This window comes from Atractosteus spatula, chromosome 13, assembly GCF_055471065.1.
Source record: "Atractosteus spatula isolate fAtrSpa1 chromosome 13, fAtrSpa1.hap1, whole genome shotgun sequence".
In the NCBI taxonomy this organism is placed as follows: domain Eukaryota; kingdom Metazoa; phylum Chordata; class Actinopteri; order Semionotiformes; family Lepisosteidae; genus Atractosteus; species Atractosteus spatula.
The window spans coordinates 36,051,749-36,071,195 of NC_142718.1; the positions used below are offsets into that span (position 1 = coordinate 36,051,749).

Below are 19,447 nucleotides of genomic sequence, written 5' to 3' on the forward strand. Positions count from 1 at the left end.
CAGCACGCGTTTTGGATGCGGTCTTGTCCCCCAAGACAGAGATGGTGAACCTTTTCTGGGCCGTGAAATTGCGCCCTCTTAGCTGCACAGTGGCTCAAAAATCATTAGAGTGTGCTGCTCATGATTGCTGTGCTCGTTTGTGCAACGGCTTTGGTTTTGGAGAAAATAAATTTTGGAGCGAGGGAGCATAGCCCGCACGCTATGGCGATTTTTACGGTTAAACTGAAATGGGGCAGGAGCAGATGTCGGGGTTGGTTAATTTCACAACCCTTGGGTTGGCAAAATCAGGAGTACTGTATTTGTAGCATTCCTATTTAACAGAGTAGTAGTGGAAATAGTAGTAGTGATTAAGCCCTTCGCTTGTTTATTCTTTATTTTGATGATACTCGCTACTGTGAGGCTTTCATATTTTTCCTGCTCACGAAATATCCTAACAAAACATTCAATATTTAACTTTTAAGCCAGTCTCTTTAATCCAGTCTTGCTTTCTCGGTTCGTCCCAGGATGCGGGAGCATCAAAATTCAAACTTGACTGTTGTGTTGTTGTTGTTGTTGTTGTTGTTTTTTTTGCGTGTGTATGTCTTGCTAAAATTTCACAATTGAAATGGTCTCGAATCTTTTTATCTACCCCACAGTGGGACAGATAACGGGTTTTCATTAAAAAGGCGGGAGTGAGAAAATGCGCCTGTTTTATGGGAAAAAAAATGAAATTAGCACGTTTTTGCTTACTTCGTGTTTTTTTTACACTTTTAAAAGGAGAAGAAGGGTTTAATTTGCTTGGAGTCTGGTGCTCAAAATGGTTAACACCGCTAGTTTAACGCAACCCTTAAAAGGCCGGTGTTTCGATTGCATTTTGTGTGCAGCTAGACTACACAACCGTAAATATAAACTGCTAGCGATGGGATTCAGTACCGAATTAAAATACATCTTTAATAAGTCATATTGTTGACTAACATTTTTGGTGAGAATAACTTCCTCGCTTTTTTTAAAATCAGATCGTATTTAACATAGCTATTTTATTTTAAACAGTTTGAATCATTCCCACAATAATTGGATAACTGAAGAAATACATTCGTTAAAACTATGGCATTGCAAAACGCATCTATAGCGTTATTAGATAAGTTCTATATGTAAAAAAAATACACTGTTGCGCTTGCATTGGTTGCAGAAATTAGGATTGTATTATGTGTATGACCTGAAGTGCTGGCTATAGCATCTCGTGTCCAGCAGTGGAGGGGACTCTGGCCTCAGAACTGGAAGGTTGTGGGTTCAAATCCCATTAGTCAGACCCCTGAGCAGGGAACTGCACCCGCATAGCTCTAGTAAAATAACCAGCTACAGAAATGGGTGCAATTGTTAGTTTCTTTAGATAATTATATTGGCATACTGTATCTTGTTTCTTTATTTATAAAAGTACAGGTGTAGTGCTTTTAAATGCATGATTAATACCATGGTACTGTAAGTCAGTCTGGTCCTCCAGTGCTGGACTTGGATGCCCTTTCAATTAGCACCTGGAAAACACAGCCGGTGGATTTCGTAGCCACTAAGTTGGTTCGGTTAAAACCAGTTAATGCCGGAGATTAAATGAGAACTAGAGTCTAGATCTAGGAACAAGTAATAGTGTAGGTTTATTCCATGCTGAAAGTAGAAGAAAGAAAACGCAACGTTTCAGCTGTGGAGCCTTCTTCGGGTGTGGAAGGCTGCACACCCGAAATGTTGTTTTCTTTCTTCTCTTTTCACCTTTACCCGTTCCTTTACAGCCTGCGCCTGCTGACGCAGCTCCCCACATTATGTGCAATGGAGCTGCGATATCTATTGCACAGCCGCTGCCTTTCTCTCTGTACCTTAAAGGATTTGCAGATGCAATGCAATGCAGAAAACAGCAAACACTATGGCTGTTGCGTTTATCTAAAGCAGTTTACCTCCACTACTGGGCACTTAATCTGTAGCAGCAGGAGTAAAGCAAGAGCAGAGTCCTCACCATGGGATCTGAACTCGAGCCCAGAGCCCCAACATCTCTGCTGTCCCTGCACCCGGAAATACTTCTTTGGGGTTCAGCACACATTCTCTGAAACAGCTGTTTCACATATGTGTACTGTATATGTAAAGAAATTTATTCGTAAACTTCACGAGGCATCTGGACGACATGAAACGTTAACCGCATTATGCATTTGAAAAATATTATGATCGTCTGTGGGGGGCGGGTTCTTGGATCCACACCCGATTTTGGAAAGGCCCAAAATGTTTTTCACCCATTCCAGGAAATCCCTGTCACAGTTCACCTGAATTTGGGGGGGGGATTGCACGGAGCTGTATGTTTTTAAACCGATGTAATTCGTACTTAAACCCATATGGAAAACTGTATTATGGTAACGTATACACTTAAAGCATATGGATATTAACCTCAAGTCCAATACATACTTATTTTTAACAATTTTACCAACAACTGCAACGCTAAAAGCGTACTAGAAGACACGCACTTGATGGTGGAATTAACAGCTCATTCACGTGTTGCATGTAAAGAACAAGCTGTAATATCGTTAATTGCCTCCTTCGATACCAGCAAGCACTCCCAAAGCGATATAAACAGAAAACCCTTGTCAGAAAAGCGCAGTATATCATAAACCAAGACGGCACAAATGATAGAGAACCAATGTCGTTCGTCTGGGTTGTTTATAAGGGGGTGAGCTTAAAAAAAAACTAGTACTAGACGGCTGTTCGGTCTAGTGACGTATTCAGGCTAGTTGCCTTGGTGATTGAATTCTGGATCCTATTGGCTTCCGTCCTCTGGCAGTCACCGGTGTAGCCAATGGGGTGTGAACGGTAGTTCTCCATGTGGCGCGTCTGGCGGAACACGTGTTTAGTCTCTCGGTGTAGGGCGTGGGTGTGGACACGCTGGAGTAGGTCTGGTATTTCGGCTTTCGGTCATTTATTTAAAAACGGACTATTAGTTTGGTGTGATGCAATCGAATCGTTTTTAAAGGGAGAACTACTTTGTCAGGTGAATAACATTTTCGTTAAGGGTAAGATTTTTTGTCGAAAAGCAGTGATTAGAGTCAGACGTTTATTTTGGTTTACTAAAGGTACAGGTTAAAATAAATAGAGTTTATATGCTATGGGGGGGGTGTACGAACTAGACGGACTGACTACTGTGGCTGATTTTATAAGATTACAGAGGAGAGGAGGTGATACAGCCCGTTTGGCCTATGTGGTAGTTCAGTCCTAACTGATCATAGATCTCATCCAGACATGTCTTGAGCACCGGTATGAAGAGCATGGTTGGGTAGCGTGTTCTGTACACCCACAACCTTTTTGTACAGTGAAGTGCCTCCTGTTCTCAGTAAGAAATGCACTTTCACCAGTTCTTAATCCAATCGCACACATTTCCATGATTGCCCGCTACCTGTAGTTTGAGGAATAAAAAAAGTCCATCTTTAAGAAGCAAATATAATATAATATAAATACACCACATTGTATGCTCTGTGTGTGTTCATTACTGTTGTTGTTGTTTTTCAGTGAATGTTTGTCATTTAAGTCATTCCTACCTTTTCTAAATCTGTGCTGATCCCTTACAGACAATCTAGTTGGGTTTCCAAAACGTTGTGCGTGAAGGTAAGTAAAGTCAAACTTATTTGGTGTATAATTACAAAACGGTAGTTTTCTCACGTATTGGCTGGATGGGCATTTATATTAGTTATTCTCCAGTCTGTGGTTGTAAGTGTGTCTTGAGTGAATGGGGGAGAGGTTGCATCAGAGGTCTCATAATAAGGCAAACGGTTTCCTGTAGAAACTAGAATTTGTAAGATACCATCGAGCCCCGGGAGTGCTTAAGGTTTTCTAGTACTGCTAACATTTCTGCCTCTGTCATGCTCTTGTTTCAAAATATTTAACGTTTGTCTTTTGTCTTTGCTCGGCTTGAGTCACGTTGTCGGTTTCGTCCTTGGGGAAAGATTATTTTAAGACATTTACCTGCAAACTTGTCACTAATAGTTGTTTAGTAATATACTGTTTTGTACATACACCCTACAGCATTAAAATCCTCATAAATGCAATTTCAGTGTTACTCTTTGGAAATTTTAGTAATGATATCAAAGTCTTACCCAAACAGAAAATGGTCTTCACCTGGCTTGGTAATAATAATTACGGGGACTCCCTTCCACCACCACCAATGTGTAGCACTTATCTGGATGATGTGGTGGTGGTGGAGGGGAGTCCCCATTATCTGTAAAGCGCTTTGAGTGGAGTGTCCAGAAAAGTGCTATATAAGTGTAAGCAATTAATAATAATAATATTAATAATATTATGTGACGGCAGGCACAGTGCGCCAGTATGCTCACCACACCCCAGCTATCAGTGGGGAGAACAGAGAGATTGTTCTTGTTCTCTGCCTTTCAGACAAAACACTTTGGATTATGCAGTGCTTCAGATTTTTCTGTTGTTAATCAGAGTAGTGTGTGAAATCCTCATTTGTATAACTACTCATAAATTGCGTGAACTAGTCCTAATCTTTTTTTTTCAAATCTGCATTTTAAAGTTTGGCAGAAGTCTCAGTTAATGCAGCTTTTAATGGGGCGGTTGGACGGTAAGCTGCTTTCTTTCAGTTTTTTGTTTTGCACTTTTAGGTTTGTAGGCATCTGGAGGTATTAGCATTTGCCCAGAATTCCTCAGAATCCCTCCCCGGGTGTGCCCAAGCGCTGAGCACTGTTACCATGGCGTTTTACCAGCGTGTGTGGAGCGCTCCGGCCGTGGCCTGGACCCCCAGTCCGCCCCTGAGCTTTAGGGCCCCCCAGCTCCCCGTGGCGACGTTGGCGCACAGCCCCTGTCAGATCTTTCTCTCCCCCGCGACGGTCGACGTCTTAATCGCTCCGGGGAGTGCGCCCGGAAACCTGCCGCCTCTTTGCCGAAACAGTTTCCGTGAGCTAGCTGGTAAGTCTTCCTCGCGTCGTGCGTCCCGACAGAGGCGTTTCTGTGTCGGGCTCTTCGAGCTCGGCGTACCCACGCGACTCTCGGAAGAGCGGGTGTGCTTCACTTTTGATTTTGTAATATTGTGTGACAACTGAAGTGTAAACCAGGGAGGTTTACACCGGGGGGCTAAGAGGAGACCAGTTCAGAGGCCCAATGTCTTTCATTTCTATCCTTTTCAGTGCAGTACTACTGTATGTGCATATTTGTGTGCAACTAGTTGGTACTTAAGGACTTCTGCATCATGGTCGGTCTTTGATCTTGGCATGCACTTTCACTTTTTGCATCTGGAGCTGGGGATCACAAGGTCTTTAAACTGTGCTGCTGCTGAGGTGGTCACTGGTACTGTAAGGTCGTCTGTTGTTTGGCCCATTGGAGGCCTAGCTTTGAAAATCCAGACGGATTGCTGAATCATTTTAACTCTGTGGTGTGTTGTCTCTCTTCAGCCCTGCCTTCGACTGATGAGGAAGCCACTATCTTCCACCTTAACAGGTAACAGGAATACTGAGTGTGTATGCCTATCTGTCTCTACACGTGGTTTGTGAAAGAAGGTCAGTCCCCCCCCACTGTACTGTAATATTCTGAGTATGATGGTTCTGCAAATCGTCAAAAGTAACACATTTTCTTTTCATTTTAATACCCACCAGTACATGATATGTGTATCTTAAAACATTTGACATCAATTATAATCTAAATTATAACTACCTACTAAAAACTGGAGTATCCTCAATATCCTGCTTTTCACTTAATCTCACTTTTCCTTACTGCAATCTGATTTTTTTCCAATTATGTATGCCTGTTGCCATCCATAATATTTATGTTTGTGCAGCTAACGAAGTCGTTAATGTGCATGGTCACTATCGTACTGAGGAGATCATGGGGTGGGTGGTGGAGGGGGCTGTGTTGCAGTGGGTGGTGTGGTGGTGATGCTCCCCTCCCTGCCGTTTTCCCTGGTTCATTCCAGTGATTTCAGTTTTGCCTGCATTGCATTGAAGTAAATATCAGAGTTTGGTTGCATATCCCTTTGAGGCAATAACCGCATGAAGTCTGCAAACCCCTGCGCTCACTCTTCTCCACTTTCTGCGTGCCTGTTTTTGATTCCAGGGCTGTGTTTGATTTAGTGGCCGCTGAAGGGGTTTTGGAGCTCACCGATTCGAAATTGCTGGGCTGGTACCTGTCCCTCCCTGTCAAGGACCGACAGTTCATACAAGGTGATGGCGAGAGGTTTTTTTTTGGGGGGGGTTGGAGGTTGCAGGTAAAGTATTCGGTCTAATTCCAACAGACTATGGAACAGCTTCTACCTCCAGGCAGTTAGACTGCTAAATAGCCAACCTGCAGCTCCTTAATGGCTACATGGACGTTCTGTACAGTTTTCACTGTATTGGGCATACAGCACTACTTGAACATAATATATTGCATACACCCTGGACACATCCCAGCTCTATTCATATTGAGTTTTGTCTGAGTTTATTTTATTCCTTTTCTATTGCATTATTATCTGTTTTGTAACCTTAATTTTGTGATTTTTATTCCCCCCCGGTGAGCTCGTAGAAAAGACAATTCATTCCCAGCAGCTACTGCTGCATGCTCTATTGTGCATTTGCTAAATAAACTTTGATTGAAGTGTGTATGGAGGTCACATCAGTCCTTTATGGAGTTCTCTAGATCCACACATCTTGCACGAGGGAGATTTTCCAGAGGTATTATACTAGGTGTTTTGTAGGGGAGAATACATTTCTTTCCTACAAAAATTCACAGGGCGTGTTTTTAAAAGTAGATCCCCAAAAAGAGACTTCTCTTTTGTGTGCACACAAATACTGTACATCTTATTTTAAAAGTTTATTCTTTATACTGCATTTTGAAGGAGAGTGACAGGAAAGAACCTTACAGTACTTTCTAAAAGTTGAGGAAAATGATTGATTTTTAGTAATGTAACCTGACATTTTAATTTGATTCTGTCTGTGCACTTTAAGCTGGCATTTCAGTCTGTGAAATTAATCAAATGCCCTGACATGAGTACTAGATCTATGATAGACTAAATTGTTTCAGTGCTTCATAGTGTAAAAGCAAAATAGTTTTGCTGTATTTCCACACCAGTGAGCAAAAAAAGCTATTTAATGGCACTGTAGACTTGAGATTTTAAAAGAGAATGTTTGCAAAGGTACCTGAAGGAACTTAAAAATGTTCCTGAACCTTATGGATTATATTGCTCTGTAGAGCAAATAAATTGATACCCCTGGAGTTTTGAAAGAATTGAAGGCAAATGATAATTCAGAACAGTTAATAACTTGTGTTATGCTCAAATTATTATTTAAACAATTTAACAAGATTAAATTTCATTCAGTAGAAACTACATTGGCATTCCATTTCCGAATGAGTAAAAAAAGATGCAGTAAACAAATATTGTATTGCACTGTGTGCTTATTGAAACACAATAATTCAATTGCAGTTATAAACCATACCAAGTGATGCACAAATCTTTAGAGTGGTATTCATTACAACCTGTAACGGTTTTCTTTACCACCAAACACGTTGAGAAACCTTAATGTTGATGCAGTCTGCAGTAATATCACTCTGGGGAAGATAAAGTTAAGATCATGTGGTATTTTTTAACCTGGCTTCTGACTTGGGTCCCAGGGAGCGATTACAGTCTTAGCAAAGTTCATGGAATTCTGGTCCTTGACTGGTTAAGGCTCATGGTCCCAGGGCTGCTCTGGTCACAGACTTGTAGTTGCTAAAGAGGCTTTGATGAAAACCCAAAGGACACTGGTGGTTTCAGTAAGAAAATCAGAAGTTTACCATTATATGTGCTGTAGCTTGTAATGCTCTGGTTGTTTAAATTCCTTGCAGGAGAAGGGGGGCTGTTACGTTTTCTACAAAGACACCCAGCGCTGGAAGTTAGTAGAAACTGTGTGTATACAAAGAGTAAGCGGTTTTGTATGTCTTTCTGTTTTTCCTTCCGAGTTCATCGTTGCCCATTTACCAAAGTCCTGGCATATTGGCAAGGCTGCCCAAGTGTGTTGTTACTGTGCAGTTGGCAGAGTAATCGCTCACTTTGCTATCTCCTTTGTACATATTCAGTAAGTAGAAGTGTAAAATATTCAAAAAGATGTTTAAGAAGAGTGTTTCTTCAATTTCAGAGCAGAACTGTACGGGCGGTGAACACTGGCAGGTGGAAGAAATGTCCTCCACTTTGAATAAGTATGGGGAATATTTCTTTTTTTCTCTTCGTTCTTCAATTAAATCTATCACTTCTGATGCAACTGTGCAGTTCCATATGATGTAGCAAGTAAAAAGTGGAGTGATTTTTGTTAGGATGGTTTGCTAAATGAAGTTAATGCAAATTAAATTAATAAATATTTCTTGTTTAACCTATTGTTAGCTTTGCCACAAGGGTTTGGCACAAAGCCAGTCAAAAATGGTTATGCAGTTGTGATCAGTGATTATACAACCTGGTCATCTAATATTTCACAGATCAAGAAGACCGACTTTTTACTGCATGCCTCACTGCAGGAAGTGTGGCGCCAGCAGCACTCCAGATACAGAAGAGTGCAGGAACTGTAGTGCACACCAGGCAAGATCAGTGCAGTGTTTATCAGGTGGGTGCTGGGTGTGCATGTTTCTGGGAGAATGTTAAGGGATGTTAATGGAGGGGGTAAGGAAAAATAAACGGCAAGTTTTCCCTTCATAAATGTTTGATCTGTAATTTCCCTGAATTTTGCATGTATTGTCTGTGAAAGCAGACTTCCGGTTTTGAGTTCCCCTTAGTTCTGAGCAAACCTTTTCTTTCTTCTTAAGAAAAAGGCCGGCAAAATATTACTTCCAATGAAAGACTTATGGTTTCTTTTCTGTGCACTTTTGTGTAGAGCCAGAAAAGGTTTTACTTCCTGACTGCGTCAAGCAAGAACTCGCCATACAGAAGCCCAGTGCCGATCCTGACTTGTATGAAACATTTGAATCTGCCTGTGATAGCAATCTTGTGGCTGACAGAGATGGAAGGGTTGATGAACCCAAAGGAGCCCGCCTGACTCCTAACCTGCCTGAAGATTGCGTGAACGTCGTGTTCGAAGAAGCCTCAATTGAGGCTAATTATTCCTTGGACATGAAGCTTGAGAGCCATAAGATTGTAGAGGGTACTGTGGAGGATACCTCTGCTGAGCGAGGGCTGCGTTACCTTGGAGAAACAGAGACCGTGGACTATTCTGTAGATGGCCTTAACCTGGAGATGGAATCTCTTCCAGATTACTGCAGTCTGGACAGCACTGGGTTTGACCAAACTGCTGCTGAGCCCAGTGAAAGCCCTTTGCCCTCAGGTGCGGTGACTGCGGAATATTATATGAGTGTTCAGGGGGACCACAGGACCGCAGAGCTGTTTTCTGGGGATTGGGCTGAGCTGTGGGATGCCTCCTCCTTTCCCTCTGCTGCACTTTGGGTTTCTGAGAAATTTGACCTAGACTGCGTCGGTACCTTAGAGGGGTGGTCTGACGAAGCTCAGTTAGCGGGCGACAATCCTAGACCCGTTGACCCAGAAAACCCAGGATATCGCAGCGTAACCAAACTGCAGCCTGTCCTTACAGAGCCGTCCTCTCAGGGGGACATCCCTGGACACTCTCACCAGCGCGTCGTTCAAAGCTGTGTCCGCACAAGAGACCGCAGTCTCTCCGCAGGAGCGGCACAGCGGCGTGCTCTGGCTGCAGATTGCAAGAACGAGGAGGAGTGGCAGGAGGCGGAGCCTCTCGGGAACCACTCAGGCAGGCCAGCCGTGGGTGAGGAAGTGAGCACTGAACCGCGTGTAGACGAACATGAGATTTCCTCTTACGAGGAGTGCTTCACGTCTGCAGTCCCCGCTGTGGATGAGGCCTTAGGGAGGAGCCCGGCGGTGGCGAAGGACCCCTTTGCTGGTGGCGATGCTGAAGGAACCCCAGGGGCTGACCTCCTGTTGGGTGGCAGGAAAAGCAGCGTGCTCATCCCGTCTCGAAAGCGTGAGCACGGAGCCATGGGCAGCCCCCAGATCACGGTAAACCAGATGGTGGATGCTGGCGGGGATTTCCGGGCCAGTTTCACATCAAGCCGGGCCACAGAGGCTAAGCCAAGCGTGGTGAGCACCTCCACGAACACTGATGGCAGCCTGCAGGCCGCTGGGCTGGACAGGGGCACCCAGACGTCGAGGGCTGCGACCGTGGAAAAGCACGTTATTACCGAGCTGTACATGGAAGACCTGGACTACTTCACTGAGGTACTTGCAGTGATTTTTTTGGGGGGGGGGCGGATTCAGAATAGTAGAGTGTCATGTTTATGAACGTTTGTTTTTTTTTTCCCCAGTTTCCTTCATGACCTGAAACATTTGTGTGAGGGCCTTCAGCTGTGTAGACCAGTGTCTACAGGTCCAAAATTAAATTGCCAAAATATAATACCAGAAAAACTACTTACTGTAACTTTGACCTTTTATTGATGGAGCTTTCTTTATTTACACCAAATGCAGTGCATCGTATCGGAATGAGGACACCTGGATGAATGTAACCCACTTGTTCTGTTTTGGTTTGTAGTGTTTACATGACTGTTCTCATTTTCAGTGAAATTTTAACTTGCATATGCAGTTCAAGCATCTTTAAAGGGTTCATGAATTGTCTTTCTAGGAGTTCATGAAGTTAAGGGGTGCTGAAGCAGAATTAAAAGAACTGAAGGAAAAGCTATCAAGGTAATGTCCGGCGGCAGAGATGTGGTGACCCTATATAGCCTTTAAAGGCATTTCAGAGTGGCTATGCTACCTTGTGTTTGGCATTTCTGTTTACTTTAAATTACTTTTTCAATAGCAAGTGTAAATGTTAGTGATCTCCTAGAGAAGATGATCGAGTAAAGTTTTAACCAGGATTACCCTAGTGCCAAATTTAGGGAAGGGACAAGATAAGCTGGCTAGGACTCTCAGCTTTCCTGCAAAAAGCAATTTATTGTGCTGCTGCGCAATAAGTTACAAATGAACTGGTTTTGTCGCCACAAGCAGAGGCACAAGGTATGGGGGAAATTCCCTGTGCGTTACTTTCTACACAGTCATCGTGCCTGGTGCAAATTCTGCGCGTCATTTTTCGGCCAGTCCGAAGCTGGCCCCTGGCACTTTCATCTGTTGCCCCTGACAACAGCAAAACATTGGAAGGACAGCGTTTTAATAATTTCCACTTTGAATCGGACGTCCCTTGATTTGAAGGGAGAATAGCCACAGCACATTCAGATGTGAATATTTTCAGCCCCAAAGGCCTTGGTTTCTTATGGCTCTGTGGACTCTCTGTACATGGAATGATCACTGGAAATAGGAGTAGGATCCTTCGAATATAATTGTCTGGCAGTGTGGCTGCCCGTTTGATGCAGAACTTGTTTAAAGTGCTGATCTGCTGGTGCTGTGTCCCCGGCAAGTCGCTGACTTTGCCTGTGCAGCAAGTTCCTAAAAGGAGTGTCTCCCAGGGGGCTTTGGGAGGGTGAAGGAGACTGTTCTTGTTGTCCCAGTGTGTAGACAGGATAGTCTGCTGTAGCCCGAGATTTAAAAAACGTCAGACAATTCGGAACAGAGTGGGTGAAAATGACAAAAATAACCCTTGTGAACATCTGAAGATGTTTTTTCCCCAGGTACTCCGGATTTTGTTCCCACTGCCCAAAGCCATGCTGATGGGTATACTAACTATGCTAACTTTGCTTGTTCCATGAGGAGTGAGAGCGAGGCCTCTTCCTCATTAATCTCCCCTGTCTGGGGTAGCTGGGATGGGGCTACTCTTAGTCTTCATCATAATATGTCATGTGATTTTAGGACACTGGTGTTCAGGCCTGGGCTGGAGAGGTATAGTATAGCTTGTAATGTATAGGTTCCCTTAATTCATCTGTTTTTAAAAGCCTGCAACAAACACATTTTAAATTAATTTAAGAAGCTATATTTCACTTCAGTCTGAAATGTTCAGCTCTGGTCCTCGATAGCTATAGGCTGAGAGATTCCCGTTTTATCTCCAGTTGACCTCACAAATAAATAATGCGCCAAGTCTGTAGGAGTAAAGCCAGTTTAAGAGTGGATCAGTCTTGGTTGTGAATTCGGTGAACCAGCTGCCACCATCCACTATGTCAATCCATCAACACAGCACGAAAAGCTCTTGTGGGTGGTTACAGTATGCATCTGCTCTTCCTTGCTGTAGCCTGGCTGTAATTCTTGCTTGGAGATGGTTTTCTCCTTCTGCGTTTTGACTGGTGAACTGCTTGTGCGTCTGTGTGTGTCAGCAGTGCAGGCGGCGAGCTGGGCGGGCTGGGAAGCTGTGGCTGTGGCTGTGTCCAGAGAGCCCTGTCCGCGGAGCTGCGGCTGCTGGCCCTCCACTATGAGATGTGCCAGGAGCACTGCTGGAGGCTGTATTACACCACAAACGAGGGCTCCATCTCCGGCCTGCGGTAGGCAAAGATCTACCTGTTTAAAACCTGCGGATGGTACTCAGCATGTTTAATTCTGAAGTATGCTGAGTATATATTTAAACATTCCAATGTAACCCATTCAGATTTGTGTTTATCCCAAATATCAATTGCTACTTACGAGCGTTAAAACAAAATGTGAAAACTTTGCAAAAGTATCTTTGTAAGACACTAAATGTATTAAAGTAATACTTCAAACGGCAAAAGGATCAGCTCACTAAACTGGTGAGGACTTGTGTAAACTCAGTTTTGGCAGTTAATTGCTTCAGTTAAATTGCTAAACTTCAGTGGACCAAAACTAAAAAAACCCTGCACATTTACAGGACGGGAGTCAAGTTGCTTATTTGTTAACTGATAGTGGTGAGCAGAATGTTTTTACTGCTAGTTTTACATTTTTCATATTTTTTTTGTAAGTGATGTTTTAAGCCAGCAGTCCTCAATCTTTTCCAGGCCTTTTTAAAGTGCCAGCAACTGATTTCAGTGGCTGAAGAGCTCAGAGAAGTTAGTAAACTTGTCCAATTATGCCAAAAAAAGCTGATTCGTTTCACTTAGAGCCCAGCTGGGCTGAAGACTTGTAGATGTTTCGGGTGGGCCAGTGCCCAGCTTGGGGACCTCTGTTTTAAGCAGTTGCCCGGTTTGTCTTTGTCCATGTTCGTCCTGGGCAGGGCAGAAGCTCCCCCCGACAGCCTGGTGTGCGTCCTTCAGGACCTGCAGTCGAGCTACAGGGCGATGAGGGACAGCATCCTGTCGGGCAGCACGCTGGACCAGCTGGCCCCCCTGTCTGTCAGTGCGGAACGCATCCTCACTGGCCAGCAGTACACTCCGGCACAGGTGCGCAGTGTCATTCTCAGTGCCAGTGGTGTTTATTACACATGACACTCTTGCAATTCCGCTGAATTTACAGTACCGTCTTTTCAGGATGCCCATTGAGTTATGTGATGTAAAGTCTGTTTTGTTGGATGTGCTTTCAAAAGCTGTCTTTCAGCTGCTCTGTTTTGCAGATAATACCAGTGGAGACTCATGATGAGGTCATATCTAGGTATGTTCCTTCAGTACTCTCATTTTTCAAAAACTGATATTTTAAAAATAGTGATATAAAACCCTTTTTTTTTTATTACTACAATAAATCAGATGTCTGAAAATGTGAGCTGAGCCTTAACTAAGTCTGCGTTTTGCGCCGGTTAATAGGAATCAAGCCTGAATTAATCAACACTCTGTGAACGTTGTGCTGTTGTGTGATGGGAGTCTTTACTTGTTCCAGTTCTGAAGAGCAGGGCAGTGAGCTACCTGCTCAGGGAGGTGCGAGGGAGACGCAGGGGGGAGTCTCCACAGACTGTGATGTGCTGTCCCTTCACATCCCTCCTGGTCAAGTGAGTGTTCAGCAACTGGGTCACCAGACTTTTTAAATGCCTGGTTTGCTTTGCATTTGTTAAAGAGCAGTGAACCAAAATTGTCCGTTTGCTGTAGAGCTGCTTTCTAACGCGTTCTGAAAAAAATACGTTTTAAATTCTTTTTAGAAAGCTGCTTGAATTTCAACGAGTACATTTTGCCCTAAAACCAAAGGCTTTGAAGATGTCGCTCTGATGCTTTGACCAGAATCGTGCAGTAATGTTGCATAAAGATCCACTCATATAATATGTACATTTTTCAATAATATAATAACAATATTTAATAATGTTATATTGCTGAAATAACATTGAAATAATTTTGTGGAATGCGTGGGGATGATGAGTGCTATATAAATGTGAAGAATTGAATCCCTTGCTCGCAGTATGAATGGGGTCTGATGAATGTGTGCAGGATGGTCATTTGCTTCTCTCCCTGCATGCTGGTGACGGTGCCGTGTAGCTGGAGGGGGCGTGTGCAGCGGTGTCTGAAGAGCCCCGAGAGCCCGCCCGTCACGGGGCCGGGAGAGACGAGGCCCCCGGCAGGCAGGTGGGCCAGGCCAAAGGGGAGGAGCCAGGTAGAACAGCTGCTGTTCACGGGTCTCTCTTTCGCCCCTGACCCTTCCAGAGTAGGGAAAAAATGATAGCACTTCTAGGGGGGTTATACTAGCAGTTTTTTTTCTCCACAATCCTTCATTTCTTGCAGTGTGGACCTCAGCTCATCACCTGTTAAGTTGGATTCTGCATGATGGACAAGACAATAAACAAGAAGTGTGTCTAAGCATACTTTTTGAGCTTAGGTGGTCTGTGGCACTGGTCTTATCAGACTTCATACTGAAGTGGATAAGCTCCGGACTGTAATGTCCAAAGCTGTGAAACGCTGCTGGAGTGCTCTTTCACTTCCTTATGTCCGCCTCAGGGATGCTACTGTGGAATTTTGGAAAATCACAGGTCGACAGCGATGCATGTACTCTCTTCTCCCCACCTTGCTACATTAGTGATTCTAATGAGTCCTAATGTGCCATCCGATAAGCTGCATGCTGGCTTAAGTACATGGATCATGCAGTAAAGAGTACCAAATCTGTTGTATTGGGTGCTGTTCTTGACACAGGAAGATGTCACTATTGCAGTGTCTACCTGCTTGTCCATTCTCAGCTGTGACCAGCTGTGAGCGCCAGCTGTTTTTTTCTTTAACTCGGAACACTACCTGCAAGGACGTGCGTTTTTGAATAGTGTCTGCATGTACTTGTTCGTGGAGCTTTGCAACACCCTGGGGCAACCATATTTCCAAACGCACAGATAATCACACCCTGCAGGGATGTTATTCCTTCCAGTCTCTGTTCTGCCGGTCTCCTGCACTGATTTCGCACCGACAGTCCCGATGCTGTTGTCGTCAGGTGCGATGACAAAGGATCCTAACGTGAGCGAGAACTGGTATGATGCAGAGGAGGACTTTGTGTCCACCAGCCAGGAGGATGATGCACAGCACAGAGCAGGAGCAGAGAGGCCCAGGAAGACGAGCAGACAAGAGCACAGGAGGACACATGTAAAAGGTAATTTAACACGGATGTGTGTAAGACACTGATATTCATCTTCCATTCCTTGTACGAGATCTGGCATCTTAGTTTTTACTATTGGTTATGAAAAAAATTTATTTTAGAGGGGTAGTTAGTCCACAATGGAAAAGAATATATAATTTACATGCGTTTAGCCTATGGTGCATGGTGACAACCTGGGAGAGTTACTAGATCATTAACCCATTGGTAATAGGCATGCCAGCATTCATGTGTGAGACTGTATGAAATCCTTACTCACTGGTGGCTACTTCCAAAACTAATGATGGCATACAACAGATACCCAGCATGATGAGCCAAGCAGAGCACTGTTATATTGTCCTATTACAGAAAACTATTTGGCATGCCAGGTAAATATTTCACAAACTTTTCTCAGATGTTCTTATGATTTATAACCGGAGCTTCTATTCATTATAGTTATTCCAATAAGTGCATTATTGTTAGATGTTTTCCCCAGTATTTATAAGTGCACATAAATCTTTGTATATATCTTGTGGTAAATAAATCTATTTACGATTCCACATTATAAGCTTGTGACAAGTAATTTCAGTTTGGAGTTCTGCTGAAAATGGCATTTTAGATCCCATTGCAGCCTTAGTGCACTCATAACCATGTGGAAATGACGCAAGGATATCCTAGTTTCCAGAATCGATTTCTTTTAGCTGTCAGCAGACCCTGTTGAATTTGTGTACATTAAGATTCATGTGTTCTTTTTTTTTTCTTTCAAATCTCCAGAAAGTACCATTGAAGGGGAGAATTGTGTGGGTCACTATCTGTGTGTCAGAGGCCTGTCTGTTAATGTGACTGAGGTATGGGAAGAGAGGGATCAGTAATATTATTGGAATATTTATTCAACATTGAAGGAAATAGATCAGCATGACGATAGCACTGCACTCCAGGCTCCTTAATTACCTATGGCTTTGGGTCTTATGGACCGTAATAAATCATTCTGAGATGTAATTGGTAATATGCTGTGCCTATTACTGTATAAGAATGGTTTAGAGGGGCACATTGTTATGCACTGGATAAAATGAGTCGGCAGTATCTTAAAAATGTATTAGTGCTGCATTTAATCATTGTAATACTATGCATCAGAAAAAAAATGCTTGGCACTTATATTTAGTTATTTTCTATCCTCTTTAAGTACTGGTGTTACTGGGCAGTAGACTAGGCTGTAGCAGACACCTGTATAAAGACAAGTAATAATGATTCAGTGACTGGATCTCTGCGATGTGTTAATGGTAGTCACTATGAGAAACTGCAGGTACAGCTCATTGTGCCATGACTCCTAGGGCGCTATCCAAAAAGGAGCAATTTGAGTCTCCGCAAACTTTTGTGTTACCATATAATAAGGGCTTGCTTTTCTTTTAGAATGAGATAATGACACTGTTTGAGAAGTACCGTGCTACAGACGTGTGGATGACAAATGTGGGTCATAACAGGTAAAGTTAAGCACCAGAGAACTGAGAAACAGGGGAGACGTATTTAAACATGCTTACTTTGAATCCAGGAAATAGATAAAAGTATTTTTGAATCAGTCCTTTAATTTTATTTCATTGTTCTTGAAATTAAACGTTCTTCTCTGTCATGGAGTTGGACATTTTGCATGTCATTCTTGCACTCTGTACAGACCTGTGAAAGTGAAGGCTTGGTTTCTCCCTTCTTGCTCTCTCAGGGTGGCTTTTGTGACGCTTGGCAGTGCCAGCGCCACAGAGCTGGCGGTTCAAGAAATGAATGGGAAAAAAATCCAGGGGCAGTCCATTAAAGTGGATTGGATCCGAAGGCCCCCACTGGCAAGCCAGGATTCCTCCAAATCATCGCAACGCAACCGGATCCTGGTGCATGAAGCCTGCGCCAACATGCCCACTTCCGATCGAGGTGTGACCCAGTCAGAGACCAGGCCTCCAGCGCCATTCATCCCTTCAAAGGTCTGTAAGCTCACAGGCTCCTGCCCTCTTGCTCCTCTGCTTTAAGGTGAAAGAGCCCTTGGAAGTTATGTTACTGACCAGAACCAAGTGTCTGAGTTTCTTCTTCACAATATAGGGTTACAAATAGATTTATAAAGTGTTGTACGTGTTGCCTGAGTTTGAAGCCGGTTACTTCAAAGTGGAGATGAGACAGGTTAAAAACAACATGAGCATCAGTATTATTTCACTTAGCAAGTGTTACGATGCTTTTTTCCTTTTTCGGGACAGCATCTCGGTACTGAAAACATTACATGTATTAATTGTTTCTGTTGTTAAATGGAGAGGGAGACTTGCTTTTCTTCTCTCAACACCCTTGGTAGCAATCTGTAGGACTGCCAAGTGTCGCGCAGGAGGCTGCAGCGGTCAGTTGTAGCGGTCAGCAGTCAGTTGTTAAGAGGTCCTTTGTCCGTCTGTCCCGCGGGCAGCCGTTCAGCAGGAACCTGGACAAGCTGAAGCGCGTGGAGGGGAAGCCCACCTCCTCGGGCACGTTCGTCCCCCAGCACTACGCGGAGATGGGCAGCTTCGACAGGCTGATGGCACAGCTGTCCGAGCTGCACCCGGAGGCCGGCCGGCAGAGGATCGTGGGCGCGCTGCTGGAGCTCCGAGCCCAGAAGAGGGGCTTTCTCAGCGGCCTGCCCCTCAAGACCATCGTGCAGATGACCTCCGACCTGCTGAGGAACCCGCAGGGCGTGAGAATGACTGACGCAGGCAAGTGCAGGTTCTGAGGTTGTTACATGGCGTGGGGCTGTAATTTTATATTGACGATCAAATTCAAAATGCAATTCTGAAATGACGAAATCCTATTTTTTTTCTTTCTTTTTAGCTTCCCCCCCACAAAATTGACAATCCATGAGGTGTTGATGTTGCTCTGCGTTGTGGATTTGTTTCATTTTGATAAAGAAGTTTCTGAGCTGCTGCAACACAGTTTCTCGTTTAGCAGAAAGCCAAGGAGGTGGAATTGTAAATTGAAAAGACGGCTTAAAAAGGATTAAAATAACAAAGCCCCGAGTGACGTTGAACGTTGTAGCACTCGGCCTACTTTTGTTGCCGGAAACCGAGAGGGGGAAAAAAAAAAGTCATTTGCAAGCAAAAAGCTAGTACAGCCTTGATTTAAGAAAAAATTGATTTTGGAACTGCGGGGCGTGATCCTTTCTGTTCGTCAGCTGTAGGTTTTCCTGAGGGGTAGTTCTGCGTCTGCAGCTGCTGTTTGAATTTCAGTCGCTCTATCTCTGTGTTGGCGGAGAATAAAGTTTCCTGGAGTTGACTCGGCCGTGTTGTCTCTCTTCCTGCTCCGCGTCACAGTTAATAACCCGAAAAGCAGCCCTGCTCTCGATCAGTATGATGTGGCTCCTTGAGATAAACTCCATACTACACAGTTAGCACTGTGAAGGCTGGGGTTCAATTCTCAACTAGCCGTCTTCCCCTCTTGCTGTTTTTTTATTTTAAAAAAATGTAATTCAGGTACTTCTTTTTAAACAAGACATTTGCGACGTTTGACTTTTCTAGGTTTTTGACAGATATCGGGAAAACTGGTCTGCCGCAGCTCCACAGCACCCTGAGGGACTGTTCTCCTTTGAACCGCCTCCAAACCTGTGCACAGATCACAGCGCTCAAACTATCATCAGCCCCGACAAACCTCTCCAACTCGGAAGAAAACCGAACCAAAACCCGTCGTTTCTGCAAATACAAAACATTTAGCAGGAAATACGTGTAGCTGTTATAATGGGTAGAGATGTCTTTGTGCCGATACTAAAAAAATAACATTTTCAGCGTTTCAAAACACCTCGGGTTCCCCGGTCAGTCATGGTAACATACTGTCAGTGTGCGAAAACGGAAACGGTGCCCTTAATATAAACGTTTTAAACTTTTTTTTTATTGAAACAAAAATTCATACTATACAAAAAGTACATATAACGTATCGGTAACATGTAATGCCATTACACTTCATGAAAAAGTAAAGATAAGTTCCGCACAGCTTTCACATGATCACATTTCGATATAGTCTGTTAATACAAGAGGGGAAGGTAAGACTATCTCAAGTGCAGTGTTGCAACTTCGAGCGGGCACACGTGTTGTGCTAAGTGTGTTAAACTTCTTTGAGCATCACCTGTTAATTCAAGAA

At 43.7% G+C, this 19,447-nt stretch overlaps 1 protein-coding gene across 1 annotated transcript; it reads left to right on the forward strand.

The window, feature by feature from the left end:
* Window positions 1–4,709: 4,709 nt before the first annotated feature.
* Window positions 4,710–18,083, forward strand: rbm44 (RNA binding motif protein 44). Its single transcript, XM_088929999.1, has 18 exons — window positions 4,710–4,926; window positions 5,409–5,454; window positions 6,067–6,173; window positions 7,813–7,887; window positions 8,103–8,163; window positions 8,437–8,561; window positions 8,829–10,198; window positions 10,599–10,660; window positions 12,217–12,381; window positions 13,065–13,230; window positions 13,401–13,438; window positions 13,661–13,769; window positions 14,248–14,362; window positions 15,182–15,337; window positions 16,094–16,167; window positions 16,730–16,800; window positions 17,034–17,286; window positions 17,751–18,083. Exons 1-18 carry the CDS (start codon window positions 4,710–4,712, stop codon window positions 18,048–18,050), a joined length of 3,510 nt encoding a protein of 1,169 aa, XP_088786125.1. The 3' UTR covers window positions 18,051–18,083.
* The last annotated feature ends 1,364 nt before the right edge of the window (window positions 18,084–19,447 follow it).